The sequence below is a fragment of the Trachypithecus francoisi genome, unplaced genomic scaffold, assembly GCF_009764315.1.
Source record: "Trachypithecus francoisi isolate TF-2019V2 unplaced genomic scaffold, Tfra_2.0 Lachesis_group7, whole genome shotgun sequence".
Taxonomy (NCBI): Eukaryota; Metazoa; Chordata; class Mammalia; order Primates; family Cercopithecidae; genus Trachypithecus; species Trachypithecus francoisi.
In genome coordinates this window covers 73,926,434-73,954,131 of record NW_022681472.1, presented here as the reverse complement: position 1 = coordinate 73,954,131, position 27,698 = coordinate 73,926,434, and the positions used below count along the sequence as shown (strand labels likewise).

Sequence of the window (27,698 nt, the reverse complement as noted above, 5' to 3'; positions counted from 1 at the left end):
ATTTGGACGGTCTTACGTTCCCAAAGGATTCCTTTTGCAAATGCTCTTTTTCTTTTCAAATGTCACTTATTTCCTAATTATCTGCTTTTAAACATACCCTCTGACAGCTAAACATTTTTTCAAACTAATGTGACACCTCTATCTTAGTACACCCACAAAGTAAACAGGTTAATTTCTACTGTAACCTATTTTCAATTAATGTTTGGAATGAGAAGAGGAAAAGGTAAGTGAATTTGAAAGGATAAAGACTGGCTAAACTATCCTCTAAGGGAAAACATTATTTAGAATTTTCCCTATTAAGCTCCCTCCTTCTAATTATATTACCTATATGTTGGATATTTCATTATTCTATTGCAGTGAGAATGAACAACCAGCAAACGTAGAGTAAAAGCAAAAAAATATTTGTCTTTCAGTCTGACTTGTAGAGTTAGAGTAAGAGGTTGAAGTTAATGATGATAGCAGAAATATTACTTAACATTTACTGAGCTTTTATGTTATAAGCACTGTTATAAGGGTTTTATTTGTGCCAATTTAATCCTCACAAACCTTGAGAGAATATTATTCTTCCTACTTCATAGATAAGTTAATTGAGGTACAAATCCATTAATAACTTGTCCCTAGTTATATAGTTAATAAGTGTTAGACCTGAAATTTGAACTTGGCAATTGGCTTCTAGAACTTATGATTCTAACATCCTGCTATTCTGCCCCTCTCATGGTTTAGTGTTCATTCTAAAGCAGGGTTTCCACCCATATTCCATATGAATCCCTAAAATCATCTAAAATAGGGTAGACAAGTACATATGCATTTTTCTGAGGATACAGTCCACATCTTTCATCAGAATCACAAAGGGGCATGTGGCTCCCCCACCCAAAAGTTCAGAACACTTTATCTACTTGTAACCCCTTCTATTTTAATGGATGTTTACTTATGGGGTGCTGCACAGGAAACATCATGGTTATAGAAGTGTTCAGTATGTACAGAAATTTACCAGCTAGAAAAAAAATTACCTACAATTAGCTCCATTTTACAGACAGTTTGCATTTTGAAAGATTTATTTAAACTAGCAACATACTTCAGCCAACAGATACAATATAATAACTGGTAGATGTATTTACAAGGCAGCCCACCCAAGTCTGGATTCATTCACAGTGCGACTGTAGATCACTGGTACCACTACGAGGCATACTGCTGCCCCCTCCCCAAGCTCATCATCTCCCCTGTAATGCTGCTTTTCCTACTACCCTCTCTCTTTGCACTCCAGCCTCTGTCCCTCATCCCCTGAGCATAGAGAAATGATCACACTTGTCCATGCTTCTGCCTAGCATGCTGCCAGTAAAAATTTTGCTGGATAACTAAACTCCAGTTGCCATGTTTTCCAGAAAGACTTCCCTGGCCAGGTGCCATCTCTCGGTGCGTCCACGGTTACTGATGCTTGTATTCTCCACAGCAATTACAACTGCATTGAAATCATGGATCCACATGCCCGTTTCACCCACTAGACTGTGACGTCAGAGTCAGTGACATTGCCTTCAACATCTCTGTACGCTCAGAACCCAGGATGGTGCTTTCTACAGAAGGTCCTCAATCCATCCTCCTTGAAATGAATGGAAACCAATCAATGTGTGTAATGAATGGTTCCAGAAGAGAATGCTCTAGGAGTGCAGCTTGGGATGCTAGGAACACATTCCTGTCTGGAGCCCAGCTCATTCCCTGCTTCATGGTGGATGTCCAAAAATAGGCACGAAAACAAGGGAAGCGAGAACATGTACTTCTCAATTCTCAAATTATTACTGGTGACACCCACTACCTAGCACCAGATCTCAGGAGGCTGAGATGGAAAGTTATGGGAAAGTTTGTACCTCTTGCCAGTTGAGTTCATGACACCCAATTTTTAATCTTTTTTCAGCCCCAAATTTGCCCACATGACCTATTTCTACTGTAACTGCCACTGGAACTTTTGACCAGGGTAAATCTTGTACCTTCTCCCAGTGCCTCCTGCTCCCCTCATCAGTCGCCATCTGTCCTCTAACTATGCTGACTTCCATCCAAACTACTTCTGGACTGGCCCTGGCATAGCCCTGCATTAGTGATGCAAGGCAGCAAGGTGTTTATTTATTTATTTAATTAGGAAAACAGAACAAATTCTGGGATGTAATGAGAAATGACATATACATAAGAGGCTTACGACCAAAATATCTTAATACTCATTGCAAAAGAAGTTCTACTTTTTAGCTTTACATTGGAAGGCTTTAAAAATATGTCTGGGAGTGCTGAAGAGAGTTACACTTGCTTCCTCCCCATGTGACCTAAACCTCCAATTCAGCTGCTTAAATAGCTGACACCCTAAAACGGAGAGGTCATATTCCAGGGAGAAATATGTTCTGGTTCTTTTTCTTCTTCTTTATAATAATTCCTCTTGATCTTGAAAATTCTCTTTTCATGTTTGTAGGTAACTAGTTATCACTTTTAGGTTAAAATCGTTCCTGCGTGCCAATGCCCTGATATTGGCCAGACCTGTATAAATCACTGTCTCTTTTCTTTCTTTTTACCTTCCTCCTTCTCATAGCTATTATACAAAAGTGGAGATTGTATATATGTTATCTATAAAAGGACATGGTGTCTCCAGACTATTTTCACATACTGCTCAGTTTGTACTATAGAACAAACAAGTAGCATTTGTTAAGTACTGCACGTGCATGATACTGGGTACACCAACCTGGTTCCTGTCCTTTGTCATTACAGGGTCATTTCTATTCAGCCATATCATTGCAAATACACCATGCCCACAGCTCCTACCCCCACATAAAACATTTCTATCAGGCTCTACAAAACAAATCTGTTCTCCATGACTTTTTCCTTTGGAGCTCAAGGTGAATCTTTTCAGCTACTTTGTTTAAAGTTTTCCGTATTTCAGTTCTTCACATTTTTTTTAAAAGGACTGCCAGTCAGAGCAAATGATTGTTGATAATAATCTCTGGCAGGGGCATTGGGCTGTTTTCCCTTATGAACCTTTAAAGGTTATTTATTTATTCATTTATTATTCTGGGGATATAGTTTCGCTCTTGTTTCCCAGGCTGAAGGATAATGGTGCGATCTCGGCTCACTGCAACCTCTGCCTCCCAGATTCAAGCAATTCTCCTGCCACAGCCTCCCAAGTAGCTGGGATTACAAGCATGCACCACCACGCCCAGCTAATTTTGCATTATTAGTAGAGATGGGGGTTTCACCATGTTGGTCAGGCTGGTCTGGAACTCCTGACCTCAGGTGATCCACCTGCCTCAGCCTCTCAAAGTGCTGGGGTTACAGGCATGAGCCACAGCGCCCGGCCTACAGGTTATTCTAATGTGGATGGAGATTTTTAATCCAGAGGCAAAGGAAAAAAAAAATACAGTTTTAAAACCCATTTAGGAGACAACTATGTCCATGGACAGCTCCCTCCTGCACACTGCAAATAAACAATGTCCCTTCACAGTCAAAATTTATTTTCCAGGCAAAAAACTCTATGCATCAGAGCATATACATGTTCCTAGTCCAAAGTCAAAGCTTTCAGTTGAAAATAACCTGAAGTTCCTTCCATAGATTTATCTGCATGACTGAACCTGCCTCCCCTAAAGTCCCTCCCTCACAATCATCCTTTCATTAACATTTGTTTTTCTGGCATAATTCCTCTGAGTTACATCTTATATTTAAGTTTAGTCTAGGTATCATTTTGGGGCAAGTCAAACTTTATGTACTCAGTTGACTTCCCAAACCTCAAACCTCTCTCTCCTCTTCTCCATCCTTCTCTCATTGGTTCTATTTCAGGTTCTTTTCATCCCTTATCTAAATTATTGCAATAAGCCCCCACCTGCTCTCCCTGCCTTCAGTCTCTTTGTTTTACAACCAGACTTCATCACTCAAAGGTTTCTAAGACACAAGTTGGATCCAGTTTATCTCCGTCCTTCAGCAGCTTTCCATCAGACAATAAATCCAATGCCTTGGCCTAGCATTTCTCAGCAAACCAGAACCTGAGTCCTACCTGCCGTTTTTCCTTCTTCTGCCACTGCCCACCAAAATCTCACAACTGATGGAACTTTCTTGCCATTGTCCTTCTTGTCTCTGTGTTTGTACTTGTCCTTGTTTCTACCTGGAATTCTCTTACCCATTTTCTAATGAACCATGGCTCATTACTGAAGGCTAACCTCAAATGTCCCTGCCTCATGAAAGCTGCCTATTCTGGCCTCTCCAGAAGTCAGGTGTACTCTATCCTGCTTTTCCACAATACTTTTTATAAACCTATGTTAGCAATTCATACACAGCACTGTAATTCTTTCTTGACTTTATATTCTACCAAACAGTAATTTCTTTTAAGGGCAGGAACTATGTTACTTACTCTATTTGCAGGGCATAAAAGAAGGCTTGATGCATAGTGTGTTCTTAATTATAAGCTGAGTAAATGAAAATTACTATGGCACCCAAAACACTACAGTTAGAAGCATGTGAATAAGAATCCTAGAGTATCTCCCACAAAGATAAATGTGAATGAATAACTTGGGGAATATAAGTAGTTTCTTAAACACTAAAACTGCAATATAAAACACAATGAATTCAATGATTATCTGTATTCTTTTTCGTGATTAGTACTAGTAAAACTTCAATTTTTCTTGTGCATTTTACAAGATAAGCTCATTGGGAGCAGGGACCCTAAATACCTTGCTCAGCCCAATAGTGCAGATGCTCCAATGTTATTTTTTAAAGTAGATAGACCCACCGGAAAATGTTTTAGCTGCAGTTCACTTCCTATACTTAATTATTTCTTCCCTGAATGGTAGTTACTTTTGTGAATACACTCTCAACTAGGTTATAGGTCTTTCTGGTGAGGAAGGGTTTAAACATCTTTGTTCCCAAAGGAGTGTCTTGCACATAGTAGGTATTCAGTAAATGCCCGATAAGTGATTTTTATAAAATATTCATTCAGAAAACTGTGAGATTTTGAAAATGAGAATTTTGAAGGTGATGTCTTCCATTCTAAGCTAAAAGGCTTAGCTTTGCAATATTAACTTAGGATTAAACTCTGTGGCAAGCACGCATTGGTAAGTATTGCTAAGGCCAAAACAAAAAGCTGACAACTAGGTACTAGGGAGTGGAACACACCTACCTCAAAAAAAAAAAAAAAAAAATCACTATGCATGTGAGGTTATAATATTCTCCACTTAAGAAGTCAGTGCTATAATGCTTTTCCTGGTGCTGGTAGGCTGGCACTATTTATATATTTTGTAATATCTCCCCAACAAACGGCTTTTATCTGACAGGCTGTGAATAGAATACATTAAGGGGAATTGGGAATGAATTCTTTCAGCCAAGTTAAATGATTAGTGTGAGAACCGAACTCCAAGAGCATGGTGTCAATAGCGTAGTCAACTATTGACAGCCCAGTCCTCCTTTGTCAGGTACAATTTTCACATGATAAGTTTCAGAAGGCAATGGGACAGAAATGAAGAACTCTTAAAGACAAACGGATTTGAACAGAAGATCAAAATTAAAATGGACTTTGAGGATATCCAGAAACACTGGCAGAGGTTAAAATAATGGGTCCCCAGAATGGAGATCACTTAGCATTTAGGACAGTGCCTGGGAAATTCTCACATTTACTTTACAGGTTGAGGAATTTCTTAAGAAGGAGCCATGGGAGATGGCAAATGTTAAAAGAATCAGAAATTATTAGATGGAAATTGAGACATCTAGGAGCTAAGTTGCTTCAAAAGTGTTCACTTAGCTTCTATCTGTACATCCACTCAAGATGGGTATTCTAAATGTAGGGGTAACAAGGAAGCTTTGATCTCTGCTCTCTCAAAGCATGTAAACCAATATCTCTAAACAGTCCTAAAGGATGAGAGCCAAGGAGCTTTAGTTTGACTCTAGTGTGGTCACTTGTTTCTCTAAGGTCACCAGTTTCACTGGAACATTTTGGTCATTTTTCAATGGGGTGGGGGAGATTGATATTCAAGTAAAGGAGATAAAGGGGGCCTAAAAATGTAAACTTATTGAGTTGGCCATAAAAAGAGAGAAGCAAACTAATAAGCTTTTGGAAGTGATGCTGTTCTACCTAGCCAAGAGTGTGAGACATGTTTCAGGATGTAAGAAGCCAGAGGAAATGAGATGAAAGGATTAGATTGGACACTTCTGTGAGTCTGGGATCCCACCTAGGTTGGGGAGTGGTGGTAGTTTTAGCAGATAGAGAATTCACCTCTGTGAGAACAGAGCTGTCTTCTCCACAGTGTGTCCCTGCTGTATATCAGAATCTGAATATTAGAATCACCAGGGAGGCTTCAAAAAACAACTAGTGAACTCTGGCACTGCCCCAGAGATTCTGATTTAATTAGTCTGGGCTGGCAACAGTATTTTAAAAAGCTGTTCAAGTTATTAAGTACAGCAAGAATTGAGAACTAACCATGGATCTAGATTAAAAAAAGATATAATGGGGAGGGGGAGGGGGAAATTGACTAAGTCACTTTCTACTCTGTTCCCTCAGAATTAGGTCTTGTTTTCTAAAAGTCTGACATGACTACAGGTTCTTGAGATGGTATTTGATTAGAGGGCATGGATAAGCCTTCTTTGCATATACACACGAATATATATTTACATATACACATACAAGTATCTTTACATACACACATATATTTGAATAAGCATTAGAAAAATATAACCAGAATATCAAATGTGAAATTTCATGTATATTATTGCTTAAGAACAGGCAAAAGTACTGAAGTTTAGAAAGTATGTCAATGAACTGTCTATAAATTCTAGTACAGGTGGAATGCAGATATGGCAAAAACTTCTCAAAGAGGTAGGCAAAAAACTGGAGCTTGCAGAACACGGAATAAAGTAGCCGAGAACCTAAGAAATCGTTCTTTGCAGATCTTCCAGTTCTAATCGTGTCTCCCTCCCACAGCAAGGCAGCCAGCCCAATGCCATCCTCTCTCCGCTCTTCCCACATGGATGCCTGCACCTCATCCCAAGCACTCAGATGTTTCTGAACCAGGCTCAAACTCAAACCAGCCTCGCAGTCAGGATCCCATTACTGATGTCATAGTCTGCAACTCACTCACGTCTCACCTCTTTCAGATTCAAATCTGGGCTAAACTTAACTTAGGGTGGTGTGGCTACCTTAGCATAATAGAACAGTGCTCACAAGGTGTTCCAGCTCCACAAGCACAAAAGTGAAACCAAAGCGACCCAAATCCAGGTTATGCAAGCTCAAAGGCGAGGGTGAGGGGAGAGATGAAAATCCTAAACCGAGCACTTTTTATTTGCCATTCTCAGGGCATGATGCAACCTCTGGTTGCCCAATTTATATTTGCACATGTTCTCGTTGTCCACAAGGAGCTTCGAAAGTTTCCAACTCCATAAAATTCCATTGAAAAAGTTCAAGAGCTACCTAAAAATGTTGCACGACAGGCAGGTGACCCCACCTTTACTTGGACCCAACAAAGTGTGCTAAAAAGGTTTGGAGTTGCGTAGGGAGGCCAGAAGTGAGAAGGTGCAAAGGCAGGCAGAGAAGAACTCGACAGCCACGTTTCCACCTTTCCCCTACCATTCTCACGCCCACTGGATTAGAAACTGCCAAGGGCATGGCACGTAACTCACCTTTCTCCTTGCCCTGCCTCCTGCCCAGCTCCTCTTTCCAATCCAGAGGGCACTAATGATGGCAAGGGTGAGTGGGGAAAAAAGCATACTCAAGTCCGCAGCCCTCTTCCACTTCCTGTTGCCTCCCGCCCCCACTTTCCACAGCGTGGCAGCCTCCAGGTCACACAGTAATCGGCTACACCTTTGCAGCACCCAACAAAATGGCAGGTTAGCAACAGGCGAGGCCGAGAGCCAGGCGCTCGCCCCGGCCAAGCGCGGCCCCTGGCCATGCCCTGGGTTTCTAAAGGCGCCTCCGAGCCCCAACACCTTTCTTTCCTCCACATCCCCAATGCTCGGCCCTGCCGGGCCGCCTGCTCGCCCTCCCCAGGCCATTTCCGTCGCCTGCGGGGGAGCAGGTGCCCGCGTAACAGGTGCTGGGCTGGAGGGCCCGGGTGGCGGCGCGGGGCACAGAGAGGACCCCAGGAGGGAGCGCAGGAAAAGGCCACGTCGAAGGGAAGGAGGCCGGGGGCGGACGCAGAGGAAGACAGCCCGGGGGACAAGGATGCCGCCGCCTGTCTTCGCTCCCCGCGCGACCCTCGCTCCGGCGGCCCCACTTACAATCTCCAGGCAGACGAAGGCGCCCGAGTAGGTCCGCAGGATGTCGGGGCCGGCGGGCAGGGTGACCCGGGGCCCCGGGAAGGACACGGCGGGGTTCGGGGGCGGCGGGACTGACGCTCCGCCGGCCGACATGCTGCCGCTGCCGCTGCTGAGTCTCCGCGCGCCGCCGCCTCCCGCCTCCCGCCTCCCGCCTCCGCCTCCCGGGCTCCTGCTGCCGCCGCCGCCGCAACTCGGCTCCGCGGGGTCCGGGCGCGCCGAGCGGGAGGAGGCGTGGCCGTGGGGGTCCTGGAGCCCCTCCCCGTCACGTGGGCCCAGGTAAGCGCGGCTCCGCCCGGTCTCCCGGGCCGCTCGCGATCACGTGCACAGGTGCGGCCGCCGCCGGGCGCGGTCCTCCCAGTTCCGCCGTCCTCGCCTCCTGCTCCGCTGGCCAGCGCCAGCGCTCCCCGGGCGTCTCCATGCGCGGCCCCACACACCTGATCGCTATTTTTACCTTCTAGCCCTGCCCTTAGTTGGCAACTGTGCTTTCCACCTGTCTTTTCCCCAAGTCTCAGAGAGCGCCGTCACCCACTGTGCTCAATCTGACAGATACACAGGTCTTGGGGCTGTGACTCAGAAGGTAAAATCGAGGTCACCAGTCACACTTAAAAAGTGGGGTGCATATGTTTTAAATGGGACTCGAGTGGGATTTTTTTAAACGCCACTCGGGCAGCGTCACGCGTGGGAGTTGGATGAGTCAGCTGCAGCAGCCGCTGGCGCAGGGTCCCTGCAGGTCACCAGAGGTGTCCTCGTCCGTGAAACGGGGATGTGAAACCCACTGGCATAGAAGCTCACATTAGATCACATAACATGAAAAGAGTTTAGCGCACAGTAAGCTCCTTAAATGCTACCTGATATGATGACAGCTCTTTTCCTTACACACGCGCGTATCACTGCTCAGTGGACACACGATGTTGCATGGGTTATATTTTTTTACGTAGAACTATTAATTATTGATTTCACTGGTATAAAACTACTTGCTTATTGCCTTTAGGGGCTTAAGGGGATTTTTTTTTTTAATTATATGTATGATTCGAATTCCCTGCTCTAGTTTATCCCCATTTATCTCCATTTTATCCTTGGTTTTAACGTCAACATTTTGTAAGTTCAGTAGAGGAAATGAGCTTAATTTTCTCACCTATTAAAGATGAGCAAATCTACACGCATAAGGACACACAGGTAGACCACGTTGGAAAAAAGAAAACATTAGCTAATCTCATCAGACGTTCTCCAAGTTGAATCCTGACCTTGCCTGTCAGGTTCAGTCTCCGAGGAACTGTATTTAGCACTATGCTCTGGTCAGCAGATTCTAGTTACTCTACTTCTCCATTATGTTATAAGTGAAACTCATAGGTGTGGTTGTGGCATCCAGGTAAAAACCACAAAACAGGGTGTGGGTGAAACCTATTGTATATCCCTCCTCTCTCCACCTCTTAGTCACCACTTTCTGGTATTTAATGTGTAGTGTTTATTTAACAGGAAATTTTAAGTTTTCTGCATTGATTTGTTTGATCGATGAGCCCTTTCTGTGTTCAGACTCTGATTGGCAGGGGATGATCCTTCTGTTTTATTTTCTGCCTAAGAATTCTCAGTAAGCACTTAAAAAAAATGTTCAAAGGAACGACTTCAAAGAAGTAATCATGGAGATGATCAGCAGCTACAATATGCCCAAAATATTTTAGTGAATGAACTTAGTATGTCCTTGGAGTTTCTAGAAGGGCTAATGATTCAGAAGAGCCTCAAGTGATCTTATTTTAACATTGCCACCTAGGCGAACACTTTCACTGGGTCTCTTACTGCACCCTCCTTGCTGTACTGCATATCCTCAACCATCTTTGCTTTACCTCTCCTTCCTGCTTCCACAGTGACCAGTGGCATGAAAAAGGTTGTCAGTGAGCCCTCTATTATTGTAACATATTATCTGCTTGAAAAAGAACACTTTCTTTCTTTCTTTCTTTTTTTTTTTGAGAGAGTCTCACTCTGTCTCCCAGGCTGAAGTGCAAGAGTGTGGTCTCAGCTCACTGCAACCTCTGCCTCCCGGGATCAAGCGATTCTCCCGCCTCAGCCTCCCGAGTAGCTGGGAACACAGGCGCATGCCACCACACCCGGCTAATTTTTGTATTTTTAGTAGAGACAGGGTTTCACCATGTTGGCCAGGCTGGTCTCAATCTCCTGACCTGGTGATCCGCCCACCTCAACCTCCCAAAGTGCTGGGATTATAAGCGTGAGCCACCGTGCCTAGCTGAAAGAGAACCCTTTTCTAGAACGCTTTTTTCTCTTAAGATCACTACCAACACCTATTTGTTCTGGATAATACCAGTTTCCCTCTAGTGAAAGCAACACCTCTAAAATCAAAGGAAGAAAACGCACTTAGCTTCACTCCACCCCACCCCTTTGCCTCTTCCTCCAGGACACTAACCATGAGCAGAAAAGTTTCACCTTTCTGCTCTTTTCCCATCCTGTTCCGGTGGTTCCTGACTTCCAGCATAACTTTAACCCTGCTCATAGATTTCCTTTGAACTCCATTTTTATGGAATATCAACATTCATGTTACAATATTTTCAACGATCTTGACTCAAAATGACTTGCTACCGTCAATAAATTCTCACCTTATTATTGGGAATTTTTCTGCTGCCATTCTCTTGAATGCTGACATTCTGATGACTGTCTCCTATTGGTTTCTCTCTTTCATCCCTAATTCTTTGACCCTCAGCCTTACCATCCCTCATATTCTCTCACTGGTCCCGTTCTAACTTTTCTTTCTTTCCTTTTTTTTTTTTTTTGAGACGGAGTCTCGCTCTGTCGCCCAGGCTGGAGTGCAGTGGCCGGATCTCAGCTCACTGCAAGCTCCGCCTCCCGGGTTTACGCCATTCTCCTGCCTCAGCCTCCCGAGTAGCTGGGACTACAGGCGCCCGCTACCTCGTCCGGCTAGTTTTTTTTTGTTTGTTTGTTTTTTTTTGTATTTTTTAGTAGACACGGGGTTTCACCGTGTTAGCCAGGATGGTCTCGATCTCCTGACCTCGTGATCCGCCCGTCTCGGCCTCTGAAAGTGCTGGGATTACAGGCTTGAGCCACTGCGCCCGGCCCCCCATTCTAGCTTTTCTAGCTTCCCCACCCATGTGCTTATGGAAAGGTATTTTCGTGATTCTCGTATTGGTCTCACATTGCTTCCCATCTTGTACTTGACCCTAAACTTACTCTCACCATTCCTTATTCTTCAGCTTGAGTTCAACCCAGTCTACATCTGCCCTCTCTGAATCATTCAGCACACTGCCCAGGGTTGCTGAAAGAAGGTCATAATGAAGACTTTTGGTTCCACTACAAATTCATGTGATCTAACCTTGGCTGGACCTTAGGTATTCCCAGTTGTCGTTTTCCTTTTACCTCCCCCCGCCCCCGCCCCTGCCACCCCCATGCCCGGCAATATTTCTCTCAGTTCTTATCCCATAGCTTCTTTTGTTTTACCGGTCTTTGTGCCTGTCACAAGTAGACATTATGTTCAGCGAATAAAAACAAATCTAGACTGTTCCACTCTTCCATAGTTTCTTTGCGTTTACAAGAAGTTTTAGGACATCTAGCCAGTAATACTTGTTTCATTGAAAACACTTATCCAAGACAAACACCTGGGTGTTTCCCTTGGTACCTCCTTCTCATAACACATATTTAATCAGTCACCAGGTTCTGGCAGTTCTACCATTTTATTTTCTAGAATAGATCCACTTTCCATTCCCTCTGTTCTGACTCTGACTATCCCTCTCACAGTGAATGCTCTTCTCACAAGGAATGTGCTTCTGACAGTGAATTTCCCTCTCTTATATTCTCTGTACTGCTCTGTGAATGATCTCTAAACAGAAAATTTATTAGTCACCCCTCTATTTAAAACCCCTCCAGTTCCTTATTTTTCTCAGGATCAATTACAGATGCCCTGGGGTGCATTCAAGGTATTTCTGGCACATGGCTTCTGATGAGCCCTCCCACCTCACCAGCCTTGTTGATCCACCTACAGCTTCAATACCTCCTGCCTCCAACCTTTACACATTCTCCTCTCTTTTGCAGAATATCCTTTCTTCTTACCACTCCCATATCCTAAACCTATTTCCTGTATCTTTTGGGTCACAGGGTAAGATCTTTCTGGCAGCCTTTCTCTGCCCATTTAAGATTAGGTGGACCCCCTCTCACCCAGTGTGTTTCTATAACCTGCTGTGCTTAATCCACATAGAGAACGTATCTCACTGAATTGAAATTGTGTTTTTACTTGTCTCTCATTCCTTGCTAGTGTTATGTAACAGGATATTTAATTGAAAAGTTCAGTGGAGGCACCAGAAGATGGTAGATATCAGATACCAACATGAGCTGTTGAATCAGACCACCAGAAGTTTTAAAGTGAGCTGACTGCGATCTCCTTAGACAATCTATAAACCCCTTACTTCTATCAAGAATATGAAAAGCTCAGGAGTTAGAGGATTTGGAAATATTTCTTTTTTGGCAGTGGATGGGGAGGCACCGTGCTAGGAATCACACTTCACTCTTTCCCCCTCCATCCCCTCTTCCTCACTGGAGGAAACAGCTGAGTTTTATTCACATTACATAATAGAAACTCAAGTAAAATCAGCTGACCAAATGAACGCTGCATCTGAATTTCTATGCTTCATCGTTGTTCCTAGCTACTTCATGTTTCATAAGAAGTGTTTACTTCCCCAGGCAAAGTTGAGCCCCATCTCAGCTTTTTATCATTTCCTCTTTGTATTTTTCTTAGGAAATTAATTCTTAATTTTCTTTACTCTCTCCTCAATGTTCAATTTTTGCTTTATATGCAGCCTTTCGCTTTGAATATGTATGTTTCCCTTATCATCAAAAACAGCAACAAGTAACTCCAGTCTAAAATACAATAACCAAGACTAGATTAACCTTCCTTGTATGAAACAGCTAAAATCCCAGAGGAAATATATGAAACAACAGTTTCAGATGTTGCATTTCAGGTAACGCAGAACAGTGATCCATTGGAGATGGGAAGAAATGATGGGCGCCCTGCAATTTCCCCAGTTTGGAGAGAGTTTTCAGAGTACAGGGAAGGTAGACACTGGTGGAAGCTAGCAGTCTCCATGAGATGAGGTGGTGAAGCTGGGAATTTGAGGAGGCCAACCAAGCTAGAGTTCACAGAGTACTGGGGAGAAAAGAGCTGCATACAGATAAACACTGGGAGGCCAGGAAAAGGCCCCCTTTATTAAATCTTCAACTGAGTGCTGATTAGCACATGAAGGTGACTAACTTACCCAAGGCCAGGGCAGAAACATTCCAAAGGAGCAGAGGAACAATCCCAGGAATTCATGCAGGAGCAGGAATAGTTCATATTTCTACCATTCAGAGTGGAAAGTCTCCTAATTAATGGAGCACTGGATAGAATATTCAGAAGGATATTGCCTCAGTACTAGGGCAAAGTCAACCTTAGACAAAAAGAAAAAAAAAAAGGCTGCCTTCATTCTGCTTCACAAAGCTTTATAAAAAGCATCAGAAGGGTCAAATAATTCAAACGAACCACAGAACGATGGTCAAGAATATTATAGGAATACAAAAATGTCCAGCAATAAGATAAGGTTCACAGTGTCTGACATTCAATTAAAAATTGCCAGGCATACAAAGAAGCAGGAAATATGATACATAGCGAGGATATAATCATTCACTACAAGCAGACTCAGAAATCACATAGTCGATTGTGGTAGTAAAAAGAACATTAAGACAGTTGTTATAAATGTATTTTATGTTGAAAAATAGAGTAAATATTGAGCACATCATGTAGAAACACAGAAGACATTTTAAAAGATCCAAACAACTTTTAGATTTGAAGACTACAATGTCTAAGATGAAGGATACTTGCAGAGGATTAACACGTTAGACACTGCAGAAGAAAGATTAGTTACCTTGAAGATATAGAAACTATTTAACATGAAACACGTAGAGGAAAAAATACCTGAAAAAATGAACAGAGCATTAGCCAGCAGCATAGCATTAAGTGTTTTTTTGTTGTTGTTTGTTTGTTTTGAGATGGAGTCTCGCTCTGTTGCCCAGGCTGGAGTGCAGTGGTACAATCTCAGCTCACTGCAACCTCCACCTCCCAGGTTCAAGAAATTCTCCTGCCTCAGCCTCCCGAGTAGCCAGGATTACAGGCACCCACCACCACGCCTGGCTAATTTTTGTATTTTTAGTAGAAACAGGGTTTCACCATGTTGGCCAGGTTGATCTGAAACTCCTGACCTCAAGTGATCCAACCGTCTCGGCCTCCCAAAGTGCTGGGATTACAGACATGAGCCACTCTGCCGGGCCAAGTGTTTTCATATATCTGTAATTAGAGTCTCGGAAGTGGAAGAGAGGAAGACACAGGAAAAATATGGCTGAGAGATTTCAAAATTGTTGTAATTTATACCCAGAGACTGAATTAACTCAATGAATCTTAAGAATTGAAAACATGAAATCAAAACCAAGGCACATCATAATCAAATTGCCTATAAGAAATAATAAAGAGAAAATCTTTAAGTATACCGCAAAAAAGACACATTACATACAGAGCGATGAAGAAAAGAATAGTAACAGACTTCTCATAGGAAACAATTTAGACAAGAAGAGAGTAGACCATCTTTAAGCTGCTAAAAGAAACTCAACACTGTGACCTTAATTTTATACACAGGAAAAATGTCCTTTAAAATGAAAGGGAAATACAGACTTTTTCAGATATGGAGAAGCAGAACACATTTGATGGCAGCAGATAATGCACTGTAGGAAATGATAAAGTCTTTTAGGCAGACCTAAATTTATGCCAGTTGGAAATTTCCATCAACACAAAGAAATAAAATGACCACAAAGGGTGAATATTTGGATAAATGCAATACATTTTATAAATTTAAAAAATTTAAATTATTGTCATTGATTAAAGCAAAAATTATTAGTGTGTTTAACATTTACAATATCTGTAAAAATATAATATATGATGACAACACCACCAAGGTCTTGAGAGGGAAATGTCACATGTAGTGTTCTAAAATTTTTATACTCCCTTTGAAGTGGTGTAATAGTATGTGAGGTTAGACTGTGGAAAATTAAAGATGCATACTCTAAACCCTAAATAAATTACAAAACAAGAAAGAAAGTTATAGCTAATAAGTCAACAAAGGAGATATAAAGGAAAGATGGGAGATAAAAAATTAATCCAAAAGAAGTCATGCAAAGATGAAAAAGGAAGCAAAGAATATATGAAACAAACAGAAAACAGGAAGATGGTAAAATTAAACCAATAATTACATTAAATGCAAATTCCTTTCAAATCTTCAATTTAAAGGCAGAGATGATCAGCTTTAATGAAAAGCAATCCACAACTATATGCTATCTACAGAAAAACTTACTTTAAATATAAAGGCACAAATATATTAAAAGCAAAAGGATGTAAATAGGTATCTCATGAAAAAAATAAGCAAAAGAAAGCTCGAGGGGCTATATTAATATCAAGCTAAATGAGTTTTAACACCAGAAAGTTATCAAAGATAAAAAAGGTTATTGCATAATGATAAAAGGGTCAATTTATCAAGAGGGTTTAAAACTCCCAAATGTTAATACACCTTATAACAATTTTAACAATAGATGGTGCAAAATAATAAGATGCAAGGAAAAGTACAGAAACTACAATTACAGTTAGAAATCTCATTAGTCCTTTTTCAATAATTGATAAAAAATTAGAATATCAGTGACATTACAGAAGACTTGATCGACGCTATCAAACAAATCCCTGTCTTCAGCCTGGCTCTCCAGAGGCAGACCCTGAGATATGGATTAATGTGCAAGTGATTGATTAAAGAGGTACTCTTGTGCTGAGTCTGAAAAAAAATAAACAAACAAACAAAACAAAACAAAAAAACGGTAAGTAAAGCAGGACAAGGGAGAGGAAGCCAGGCAAGAGTATGATCTCAGGCAAAAGTCAGCTTAATCCAGCAGAAAAACCGGAATGTAAGTTACGACTCAGTATTGCACAATCTGATGCAAGACTTTCTTATGTCTTTACATCTTCACCTATCTATCACTGTCAAAGGCTAAGGAGGAAAGGGAAGGAGGAGCATAGACTCCAAATTCTTCTAGTTCTCTGCACATGCAGGCAATGCACCTTCAGGAGCTCAAGGTTGTCTTCCAAAAATGAGCCATAGGTGTTGATAATGGAATCCACACCAAAGTGGGGAGACAGGTGCACAGAAATGGTGTAAAGTAGAGTGCACAGAAATGGTGTAAAGGGATTTGAAGGAATCTGGGACAGCAATGACATTATCTGCTTCTTTCCCTAATCTACGCTCCTAACTCTGATATTCTCTCTCAAACTTCAGACCTCTACTTCTATTGTCTGTTGGAATGCACATCTACTTTAAGCTCAACATATGATATAGATTGGCTATGTCTCTACCCAAATCTCATCTTCAAGTGTAGCTCCCATAATTCCCATGTGTTGTGGGAGGGACCCAGTGGGAGGTAATTGAATCATGGGGGCGGGTCTTTTCCATGCTGTTCTTGTGATAGTGAATAAGGCTCATGAGATCTGATGGTTTTATAAAGGGGAGTTCCCCCGCACAAACTCTCCTGCCTGCCGCCACGTAAGACGTCCCTTTGCTCCTCCTTTGTCTTCTGCCATGATTGTGAGGCCTCCCCAGCCATGTGGAGCTGTGAGTCAATTAAACCTCTTTCCTTTATAAATTACCCGGTCTCAGGTTGTCTTTATTAGCAGCATGAGAACAGACTAATACAACATATCTTATAGTCTATTTTATCTTTCTCTATGAAACTTCACCTTTTTACTTTTGTTTCTTCCTTCTTTGCTTGCTATTACCATATTCTCAGTTATTCATTTTTAATTTCATTTTACAAAACTACCTTTCTTCTATTGTACTTCCATATCCAGTGTCCAAATCTTTGCAATCTTACTTCTTTGATAACTCATACGTCTGTCCTATTCATTTATTCCTACGACTTAAAACAAGGCCCTGTTGCCTCTTTTTTTTTTTTTTTTTTTTCTCAAATATCTAATTTCATTGAGTCTAGTCTTTTTATCTGCTGGTAAATTTTAAATAGTTCTGTGACATCGACTTTATCAAAGCGCAGCCTAGACATGCCATTTTCCTTCCTAATAGCTTTTGATGGCTCCCCATTGCATCCTAAGTAAATGAGAAACTGGACAACTTGTTATACCTCATAACTCTACACATTCTGATCTCTGTGCCTTTGTTCATCCCTCCATTTGTCCAGACTCCCTCCTTAAACTTTTGAATATCCAAATTTGATCTGTGCTTTAAGATCCTGCCTCAAAAGGACCTCTTTCAAAAGGCCCTCTGTTGCTGTCCCTTTTGATCTTTCTGTCTTTCCAACACTTTTCACATTCTGTCTTACATAATGATCATTCATTAGCTCGCACTCTCTCACACACATGTGTGCGTGTATATATATATAATAATACACATATATACATGCAAACTCACATATATACATATGTATGTAGGTATAATGAATTAAAGTGATTATATACATACATAGTATATAGACATATATAAATATATAGAGAGAGACATATATAAATATACAGGGGCTCAACTTTGCCTAGGGAAAGAAACGCTATACAGACATATATATACACATGTATACATGGGCCATAGGTGCTGATAATGGACCTTATGAGTTCGGCTCACATGAGTTTGCATGTATATATGTGTATATATAGACAAGACATATGTTTATGTCTGTCTGTATATAATCACTTTAATTCATTATAACTTCTTTTCTATTGAGAATGTTTTTAAAATTTCTGTTAAGGATTTTAGGGTTTTCTTTTAAGAAACAGGATTTCACTCTGTCATCCAGGCTGGAGTGTGGTAGCATGATCATGATTTGCCACAGTCTCAAACTCCTGTGGCCAAGCTATCCTCCTGCCTTAGCCATCTGAGTAGCTGGGACTGTAGGTATGTGCCACCACGCCTGGCTAATTTTAAAATTTTTTTGTAGAAACAGGGTCTTGCTATGTTGTACAGGCTGGTCTCAAACTTCTGGCCTCAAGTGATCCTCCTGCCCTGGCCTCCCAAACTGCTGGGATTACAGGCATGGGCCACTGTGTCTGGCCTGTGGAGGATTATGTTTGTGATCTTCCTTTGTATGCCCTATTGTCCCCTACTCTCTCCACCATTTAGGCACAGTGTTTTACACATACTAACTTATTCTTTCATTCAGCAAATTTATTTTGTGGTTATTATGTGACAAGTCTGACTGGGCACTAGAGATACAGTGGTGCATACAATAGGCAGAGGCCTAATCTTCATCAGGCTTATAGTGCAGTGGGAGACATAGTTATCAGTAAAATCATTATTTATTTAAAATTATGGTAAATGTTATAAAGGGCAAGGATGTTTTTTATCAGTCAGAGTTCTAAGTTGCAAGCAATAGAAACTGAATCTGGCTGATTTAAACAGAAAGATAATTTATTTTAAAGACATGTAGTATTCGTTCATGGACTTGGTAGGAAGGTTGAGAAACCAAGCTCAGAAAGTGGACAGGGATAAGGTCAGCTACACACCCAAACTCACGGCCACAATTAAGTTACAGAAACAGTCTAGTGAGAACACTACACTCAACTTCACCCATCACCAAAATCTGTGCCTTGCACTTCTTACACTGCCAGAACTGGATCAAGGATTCCACCATCAGTACTAATGCCATTACTATCTCTGTGGATCCCTTAAAACTGGATGTTGGTGAGCCACTGTCACCTCCTTGAGAATAAATGCTCTTCTGTCCATGCTTCATTGAGTCGCCAGCGTCTCATTAAAAACTGGAAGCACGTGCATGTGACTTGGTAAACCTAGCTCATGCATCTGTAGTCTAGCTGAAAAGAAAGATGGGAACATAGGTATCTACTTTTATACCTCCATCGCCAGAGCTGGGGTCTACTTCTCACCATAACATATACTTTGGAAAATTGGCCAAATAAAGGCTTGGCCCTTATGCTGGGCAGCCTAAAAGACCTTGTCAAATGTTTTCTTTATATGGAAAGCATAAGAGTGAATGACAGAATCTTCACCTAATGTGGGAAGTTGGGGAAACCTTTGGGGGGTAAGTGACTCAAAGTGCTTCTGAGGATGAATAAAAGTTAGACAACTGAAGAGTGGAGGAGGAAGGGGCATTATAAATGAAGAGAAGAGGATACGTGAAGGCTGTTATTCAAGAAGGAGCTAGGTGGTGAAAAACTGAGTGAAATCTGTGTATTTTGAGATGAAACCAGGGAGTTAAATGACGCTTTGGTCCTCCAGAGCCTTATGATTCATGCTTCAGATTATGAACTTAATCCCAAGAACTCTAAAGGAACTTGATCACTTGAGCCCTCACTTGCAGGAGTTCAAGGCTGCAGTGAGCTATGACAGTGATATGGGAATGCTGGGAAGGGAAGAGTGTGGTCCCTTCAAATGATACGGAAGTGGGGAAGGGAAGTGCTGTGGGTAGAGGAGGGGCGGTCCCTGGCTAGGGCTCCACCTCCATGGAGCTAGGTGAGGACAGGCACTTCTGCCTTCCTGCCACACCCCAATCCTGGGCCTATAAAAACCCAAGATCCTAGCAAAGAAGAGACACAATGCTGTGAGGAACACATCAGCTGAAGAAGATGCAAGCAGTTGGTTTTGGAGAGGACGTCCAGAGGGGAACGCTGGCAGAAGAGCACACCGACAGGCACCTGCACGCCAGCAGGCCATCGACCGGTGAGATGAGGCGGGGTTTGGCTGGGCAGTTGGCTGCCAAGCTGCCCAACTCCAGGAGAAAACCATCTCCCTTCTGGTTACCCCATCGGCGGAGAGCTCCTTCCACTCAATGAAACTTTGCACTCATTCTCCAAGCCCACATGTAATCTGATTCTTCCCAGTACACCAAAGCAAGAATCCAGGATACAGAAAGCCCTCATCCTTGCCACAAGGTAGAGGGTCTAATTGAGCTGGCTAACACAAGCCACCTATAGATGGCAAACTAAAAGAGTACCCTCTAACACACACCCACTGGGGTTTGAGGAGCTGTAAACATTCACCCCTAGACACTGCCATGGTCAGAGCCCCACAGCCTGCCCGTCTGTATGCTCCCCTACAGGTTTGAGCAGCAGGGCACTGAAGAAATGAGCCACACCCCCATCGAATGCCCTATGAGGGGGAAAAGGGAACCTTCCCTGTTTTAATAGCACTACTGTACTCCAGTCTGGGCAGCAGAGACAGACCCCATCTCCTAAAAAATGTTTTTAAAACTAATTTGTTCACTCTCAACCCTGCTCAACAAAATACTTGAGCACTCACTAAATATTTATTACAACAGGGCTCAAGTGATTTTCATATATCCTGTTCCCCCACACATGAATAGCCAACTTCATTATCAACATTCCCCACCAGAGTGGTACATTTGTTACAAATGATGAATCTATATTCACACATCATCATCCAAACTCAATAATTTACATAAGGGTTCACTCTTGGTGTTGTACATTCTATCTGTTTAGACTTATGTATTTATCATTATAGTATCAGAGAAGTGACCTTATGAAGCACACACTTTAAAGAGGTAACTCAGGGTGCTACATAAAGAATAAATTGGTACACAAATGTTGAAACCAGCAACTAAATTGCAAAGTAGTATGGTGAGGGGGTAAATTTACAAACTTTGGAGAGAAGTCTTGCTTAGCTTGAACAAATTATTTAACCTTCCTAAGGCACATTCCTCATCCATAGAATGGGGGTTATTTTCCTGTCTTTATCCACCTTTGAGGTTATTGTGAGGCAAAATGAAATAGAGGATGTGATTTCAATTGTAGAATGCTCATAAATATGATGTCATAATAAATATTTAGTGAGTACTCAGTTATTTTGGTAAGCATGGCTGAGGGTGAACAAATTGTTTAAAAAAATTTTTTTTAAGAGATGGAGTCTCCCTCTGGTGCCCAGGCTGGAGTACAGTAGTGCTATCATAGCTCACTGCAGAGTTGAACTCCTCAGCTCAAGTGATCCTCCTGCCTCGGCCTCCCAAGTAGCTGCGATTACAGGTGTATGCCACCATAACAGGAAAATAAAAATTATTAAACTTGTGGGGAAATAGTCTAGTTTCAAATTTTAAAGAACACTATGTATTCTAATGAGTCCCTTGTTTTTATATTTTTGATCACATTTTTGTAGAGAGGCAGTGCTATTCTGCAGATTACAGAGGATTTATCCCAGTACCAAACTCATAGTAAGCACTTAATAAATGCTAAACATCATTACTAATAAAGCACACATCATAAAAATTATTCCTGAAATATACATTATGTTGCGTCTTCATTCTGGTAATTGTTTAAATTCATCCAATAGAAAATGACTTTGGAATCCATAAAATAAAGAAAAGCATTGGTGTTTACAAAGGCAAGAGGGAACAGGTGTTGCCATTACTTTTACAGAGGAAAACACATTTCAGATGGCCAATTTCACACTTAGCATTGTCTCACCAGAAGAGAGAAATAAATCTTTCCCCAGTGAATTTCTTCTATCAATGTTTTTCAAGCCTTAGACATAACCAAATTTAGCCTAACCACAACATTTTCCAAGGAGAGATACAGCTTATTTAGCTAATTTTCCTTTAACTATATCACACATGAGGGCATAACCATTGGAAAGATCATAGCAGAGATCAGTAGCTTATTGGAGCTTTTATTCTTTTTTTAAAAAATACTTTATTTTAAGAGCAGTTTTAGTTTTATAGCAAAACTGAGGGGAAGGTACAGAGATTTCTCATATACCCCGTTCACCCCGACATGAATAGCCAAATCCATTATCAATATTCCCCACCAGAGTCATTACATCTGTTACAAATGAACCTATATTCACACATCATTACCACCCAAAGTCCATAGTTTGCATAAGGGTTCACTCTTAGTTTTGTACATTGTGTGGGTTTGGACATACATATTTACCATTATAGTATCAGACACAGCAGTTTCACAGCCCTAAAAATCCTCTGTGCTCCACCCATTCATCCCTTTTTTCTCCTGCCCCCTGACAACTACTGACTTTTTAATTGTCTCCATAGTTTTATCTTTTCTAGAACATGATATAGAATTATATAGTATGTTGCCTTTTCACATTCGCTTCTTTCACTTAGTAATATGCATTTGTTTCCTTCATGTCTTTTCATGACTTAGCTCATTTCTTTCTAGCATTGAATAACATTCCCTTGTCTAACTTGTGGTTTTTAAGGAGACGGATGCCTAAAAGATATGGTTTTTGAAGTGGGAAGAATAATTTGCCAGAAAGATAGGTAAAATGACCAATATATAGTATGTGTCATACAACCTTTTACCCCTACACCCATGACAGACATCAGTAATCAATTGTAGCATACTTTTCCTTGGAGCAGTTGACACTGGGGAAAAAAGTCTGTTATCCCTGTCTTGGGTGTTTTTAAGGTTTGAAGAACTATTCCGGTGGCAATGAAGTGTTCTGCAAGACAGAGGAAAAGACAACAGAAGACCTATTTGTCTTGGCTTCTTTTTTTTTTTTTTTTTTTAAGAAAACTACTTGAACTGTCATCTAATATAGATTATTCTGTCTTGATTAACTCATCAATTACATTCCAAGAGTCTCTTGAAGAATCCGGGGTATGTGTGTCAATGAAAAAGAAGAAGAAACTTGTCCAAGAATGATCCCTTGCAGACTGACCTCCCAGAAAAGGAGCTGACTTTGTACAAACTCTGTGCTAGCTGGTTATGTCCCAGTTCTCAGAGTGATCAATCCTAGTTGAAGGCAAGGCTTGAGCTCCAACCCTCGATCATGCCAGGGGAGGACTGATGTGTCTCCAACCATAAACCCTGATGGTACAATTCCTACTGCTAGTTTGATATATCATATAACTGAAACTACAAGGCTTAGACCTCAACGCCCAGGACAGAGACTCTTGTTTCTCACCACTCATGAAAAATAAACAAGCAGGATACAGTTGGAGCCAAGTGTCTGCCACATCATAGCAGATAATCACACAAGGGAAGGGGAGACAATGCTTCTGTAATCATGTAGCATGATTAAAACTTCACAGCTCAAAGTTTAGTAACTTTTATGCATGGTTATGCTACAGCTAGGAACCTATCGATCTGCTACTGATTCTATTTCCAATAGTTTTTATCAATGAATGCTATTCTAGCAACACCCTGCCCTCATGTGTATGTGTGTGTGAACATTGATCCTAGTACTTAGGAACATTAATTATATCTCAGTTGTAAATTATTTTAATCCAGTTTCTTTCTTTTTAAATGCAGATCAAATATTGAGGGTTAGAGAGCTTTGAATAGAGAGAAATAATTTCAGAAGAACAGAATTATGTTTGAAGTGATGCAAGATAAATGTAGAAATCAGTGTACCTGCTTTAAAATGCTTCTCCTTTGTCCATGTCTGATACCCAAATGATAAAACATGCTGATCTACTCAGTTGAATAATTTTTCTGTGGTTTTACCATCTGTCTACTTTTTTATAATTTCTGATTTTGTGGGGTTTTCTGAATTCTCATCTTAACAGTTCCTAGCCAGAGTCTTTACTTTTCTCTCACTAGCTTCTTCAGAATACCAGTGCATTGATATCACATCTGTTTGGGTTTTCTTCTGCAGACTCACCTCTTATCAGTTCCTTCTGCTCCAACAGCAGCCAGAGCTTAAGTGCCACCCTCTAAACATAGAATCTACCCACCATGGCTCAGTTCCCCATGATGGCCTCTATCCAGTGATGTGTTGGTAAATGTTTAACAACCACTGGGTGTAGAGGGGAGCTCTAAATTCTAGCACATGCTTATTCTGTGGTGTAAATATTTCTGCCATTGTCAATTTCAAGCTACCAATGTGAAGTCATTGAGGGTGGAATTACAAAGAGATGTGCAGTAGTACATACACTCTACAGAAATGACAGGTGTAGATAAGCTCCAGGGAAAACTTCAAAATTGTTGAGTTTGAATATTTATCACTTTTGTTTCTAATACAATTTATCTACTTGTAAGTGTATATAGTTTAAACTTTAATGATGGCTATAAATTTTGTCATAGGCAGCTTGCGAGTTACTTAAAAATTTGACAACTCTCATGAGTTGGTACAGGCTGACCCCAGCACAACACTGCTTCCATCTCTCCATTTGTCTGGGAAGAGGAAGAGAAGTGGGCAAGTCAAGGTAAGAAAAGGCCCAGAAAATGAATGATTATGGATTTCCCTGGATTGAAATTAATAACTGATAACACTATCCATACTCTGTCTTGCTCTTGCTCTTGGTTTATGCTCTCCTTCTTCTTCTTTTTTTTTTTTTTGAGACGGAGTCTTGCTCTGTCGCCCGGGCTGGAGTGCAGTGGCCGGACCTCAGCGCACTGCAAGCTCCGCCTCCCAGGTTTACGTCGTTCTCCTGCCTCAGCCTCCCTTGTAGCTGGGACTACAGGCGCCTGCCACCTCGCCCAGCTAGTTTTTTGTATTTTTTAGCAGAGACGGGGTTTCACCGTGTTAGCCAGGATGGTCTCCATCTCTTGACCTCGTGATCCGCCCGTCTCGGCCTCCCAAATCCTTCTCTCTCTCTCTCTCTCTCTCACACACACACACACACACACTCTTTTATTCTCACAGAGAAATCAGAGGCAGAAAGAGTCACATTTTGCAGCCCTGTCTTGAAACTCCTAGTTCTACTCTCTTCCAGTTGCCTGCCCTGTCCATTGAGACACTGGTGGTTGTTGAAGTGAAGCAGAATGTGAAAATATTCCTTATCTGTCTTTCTCAAGTCCCACCACAAACTGGAGCTGTATACGCTTGGTTGATATTTTGATTCCATGAATGGATTTTGGCACTAATGTCCTGAATGGAATTTGCTATAATTTCACATTTTTAAAACAAATTTGTGTTAAAATGTATTTTCTCTGAATTAATATTAACATTTATTAAAATGACTCTGCTATGACTTACTTTTGTTTCCAAGTAATCTCTTCTCCCATGTTCAACTGGGTGTTTTCTTAAGAGATCAGGGAACATTGTATTAAAAGAGGCTAGGATTGCTAGAATGCTAACTTTAAACCATAATAATAAACAAATATACTTATCTTCTTTGTGTAAACTTTCCCTGCAGTCTTTATATGTCTTGGGCTGTCTCTGGGATTTTCTAAACTGGTTTACAGTCAGTACAATCATTAGAAAGCAGACTTCTTTTTAATTAAACATTTTTTCATTGCAATAATTAGTCTGCTGTGTACTCATTAAGTGGAATTATCTATCATTTTCTTCTAAACATTGCATTTGTTTCATGGCCTTAAACTGTCTCAGGGCTCCTCCCACACTGTGTACTCATTAACCTTCTCTGTTCAAATGGATCCTCATTTAAACGTTAATGAGCTCAATCTCTTTCTTTTTGTTTTTCTTCTCTTTTTTTTTTTCGTGGAATAACCAATATTATCCAAAGAAGCAGGTCGACTCATCTCTTCATTTATATGACAGTTTGGCTCCAGTGTTTTATAGAAACTAGTTTTTCAACTGTTGTCACTAGCAGATATCAAAATACTTACGGTATATAATTGAGAATTTTCAATTGCACACAGTTGGTGTTTTTTGATATCCACCAGGGACAACATTGAAAAACCAGTTTCTATGAAATTCTGGAGCTAAATTTTATATACAGGGTAAATATTTACATATTTATATCTATCTAATCAGTTCTGTAGTTTATATATACAAACATACTACTGACAAAATGTATGCATTATATGATATATATAAGATATACATAAATAATACTGATATGACAGTTATATAATACTTGTGTCTACATATAAAAACTGCTATGGCAATATGCTATGGAAGTTAACTCAGCTATTACATCAGACTTCCTGGGCTTGAGTTCTAGTTCCACTGCTTGTCAGTTGCACGGCTTTGGGCATGTAGTTTTAGCTCTTTGTGCTGCATTTTCTTTTCTTGTGAAGTAGGAATAATAGCACTTTTCTCTTGAAGTCATAGTGAGTATTAGTTAGCATATGATCAAGGAAGCAGAAACCTCCTGAGTATTATGGAATAAAGCATGCATTGCAGGAATTCAACTTTACACAACCATGGGAAAAATCTGGAGAAATAAAGTTCTGAAAAACGTTGGAAGAAAGTTGTGAACCAGCCCTGACATGGTGAGTGGGTGGGAGGTTTCCAGAAGCGAGGTACGGCCAGCTGCCGTAGAAGCCCATGAAGTCACGGTGGTTGGCTCTTTGCCGCTGCTGCCTCTCTGAACTCTCAGTAAAGCACCTCGAGGTGTGCCCGTGTTAGGGTCCAGGGAAACTACAAGATGCCCAGTTAAATTTGAATTTCAGATAAACAACAAATAATCTCTTGCATGGAATAAATATTGAATGGAATATACTGACGCTTTAAAAAATGCTCTACTTACCTGAAATTCAAATTTAGCTGAATATTCCTGCATTTTTACTGCTAAATCTGGTAACTCTGGCCTGTGGTAACTTTTGGTCAGCAAGGCCATCAGTTGAGACAAAGAACCAGGCATGGAGCAGGAAAAATCGAGAATGGGCCAGTTTGCTTGTTGAGCATGTATTTTCCCCTTCTGGTTATAGAATTTGCATTTCCTTTAACGAGTCTCATTTCCCCAAAAATCTCAGTCTGTGTAGTTTGGGTAGGAAAAATTCAGTTGTCACCTCCAAGGGTAACAACACAGTGGAGCCCTGACCAGTTTTCATACTCTATTCATGATCCAAATCCACCCCGAGAGATTAAATTCTGAGGTTCCTGTCCTCTTGGAATGTTTGGGAAAGATGAACTCTTTCCCACCATCACCTTTGCAACTGTCCCTCACCACCTCAAACCAACGATGACCAGAGTGTAATGGCTACCCATTCACTTCCACCTCAGCAAATCTCACCCACATTTTCCTGTGGCTGAATTTAAACTGGAACTATTTGGGTAAAGGAATCTGGGAAGTGAAGACCCAGCTCAGCTAAATTGACCAGTGCAGAATTACATAGATTGCATCGTAAAAGAAACAATACACGTAAAATCTTAGAGAAGCACCTACACACAATACACATTCATAAAATTGACATTCTTTAATGTTGCTGCTGGCTTTTTTGTTTGTTTTTGTGGTTTTAGCAATTCTACCAGATGGAACCTTTGCCGGAGAGGGTCATGGGATTTAACAAAGAGTTGTAAGAGGTGGGAGGTGTAGCATATGGTTAAGCTGGCAACTAAGAAAGAGTTTCTTTACAGGCACAAAAGACAATTTTGCCTTATGAATACAAAATAGAACTATCTTGGGGCAATAAACAGTTTCTTCCAGACAGGGACAACCCCGTGAACTGTTACCCAGTCCAGAGTGGTAACAGTGGACGCTTGTGTAGATGCAGGTACCTTTGGTCCTGTCAT

At 41.1% G+C, this 27,698-nt stretch overlaps 1 protein-coding gene and 1 long non-coding RNA gene across 2 annotated transcripts in view; one reads left to right on the top strand and one right to left on the bottom strand.

Moving 5' to 3' along the window:
• The window catches only part of LOC117078977, a 30,549-nt gene extending 28,167 nt beyond the window's left edge, over positions 1 to 2,382 (top strand). The window contains exon 3 of the long non-coding RNA XR_004435228.1: positions 1,383 to 2,382. This is a non-coding gene — a long non-coding RNA (uncharacterized LOC117078977). The remainder of the gene's footprint in view (positions 1 to 1,382) is intronic.
• MAL2 (mal, T cell differentiation protein 2) overlaps positions 1 to 8,463 on the bottom strand; it is a 33,505-nt gene extending 25,042 nt beyond the window's left edge. The window contains exon 1 of the mRNA XM_033202541.1: positions 8,227 to 8,463. Within this exon, the coding sequence (XP_033058432.1) occupies positions 8,227 to 8,358 (132 nt within the window). The 5' untranslated portion in view covers positions 8,359 to 8,463. The remainder of the gene's footprint in view (positions 1 to 8,226) is intronic.
• Between the last annotated feature and the right edge of the window lie 19,235 nt (positions 8,464 to 27,698).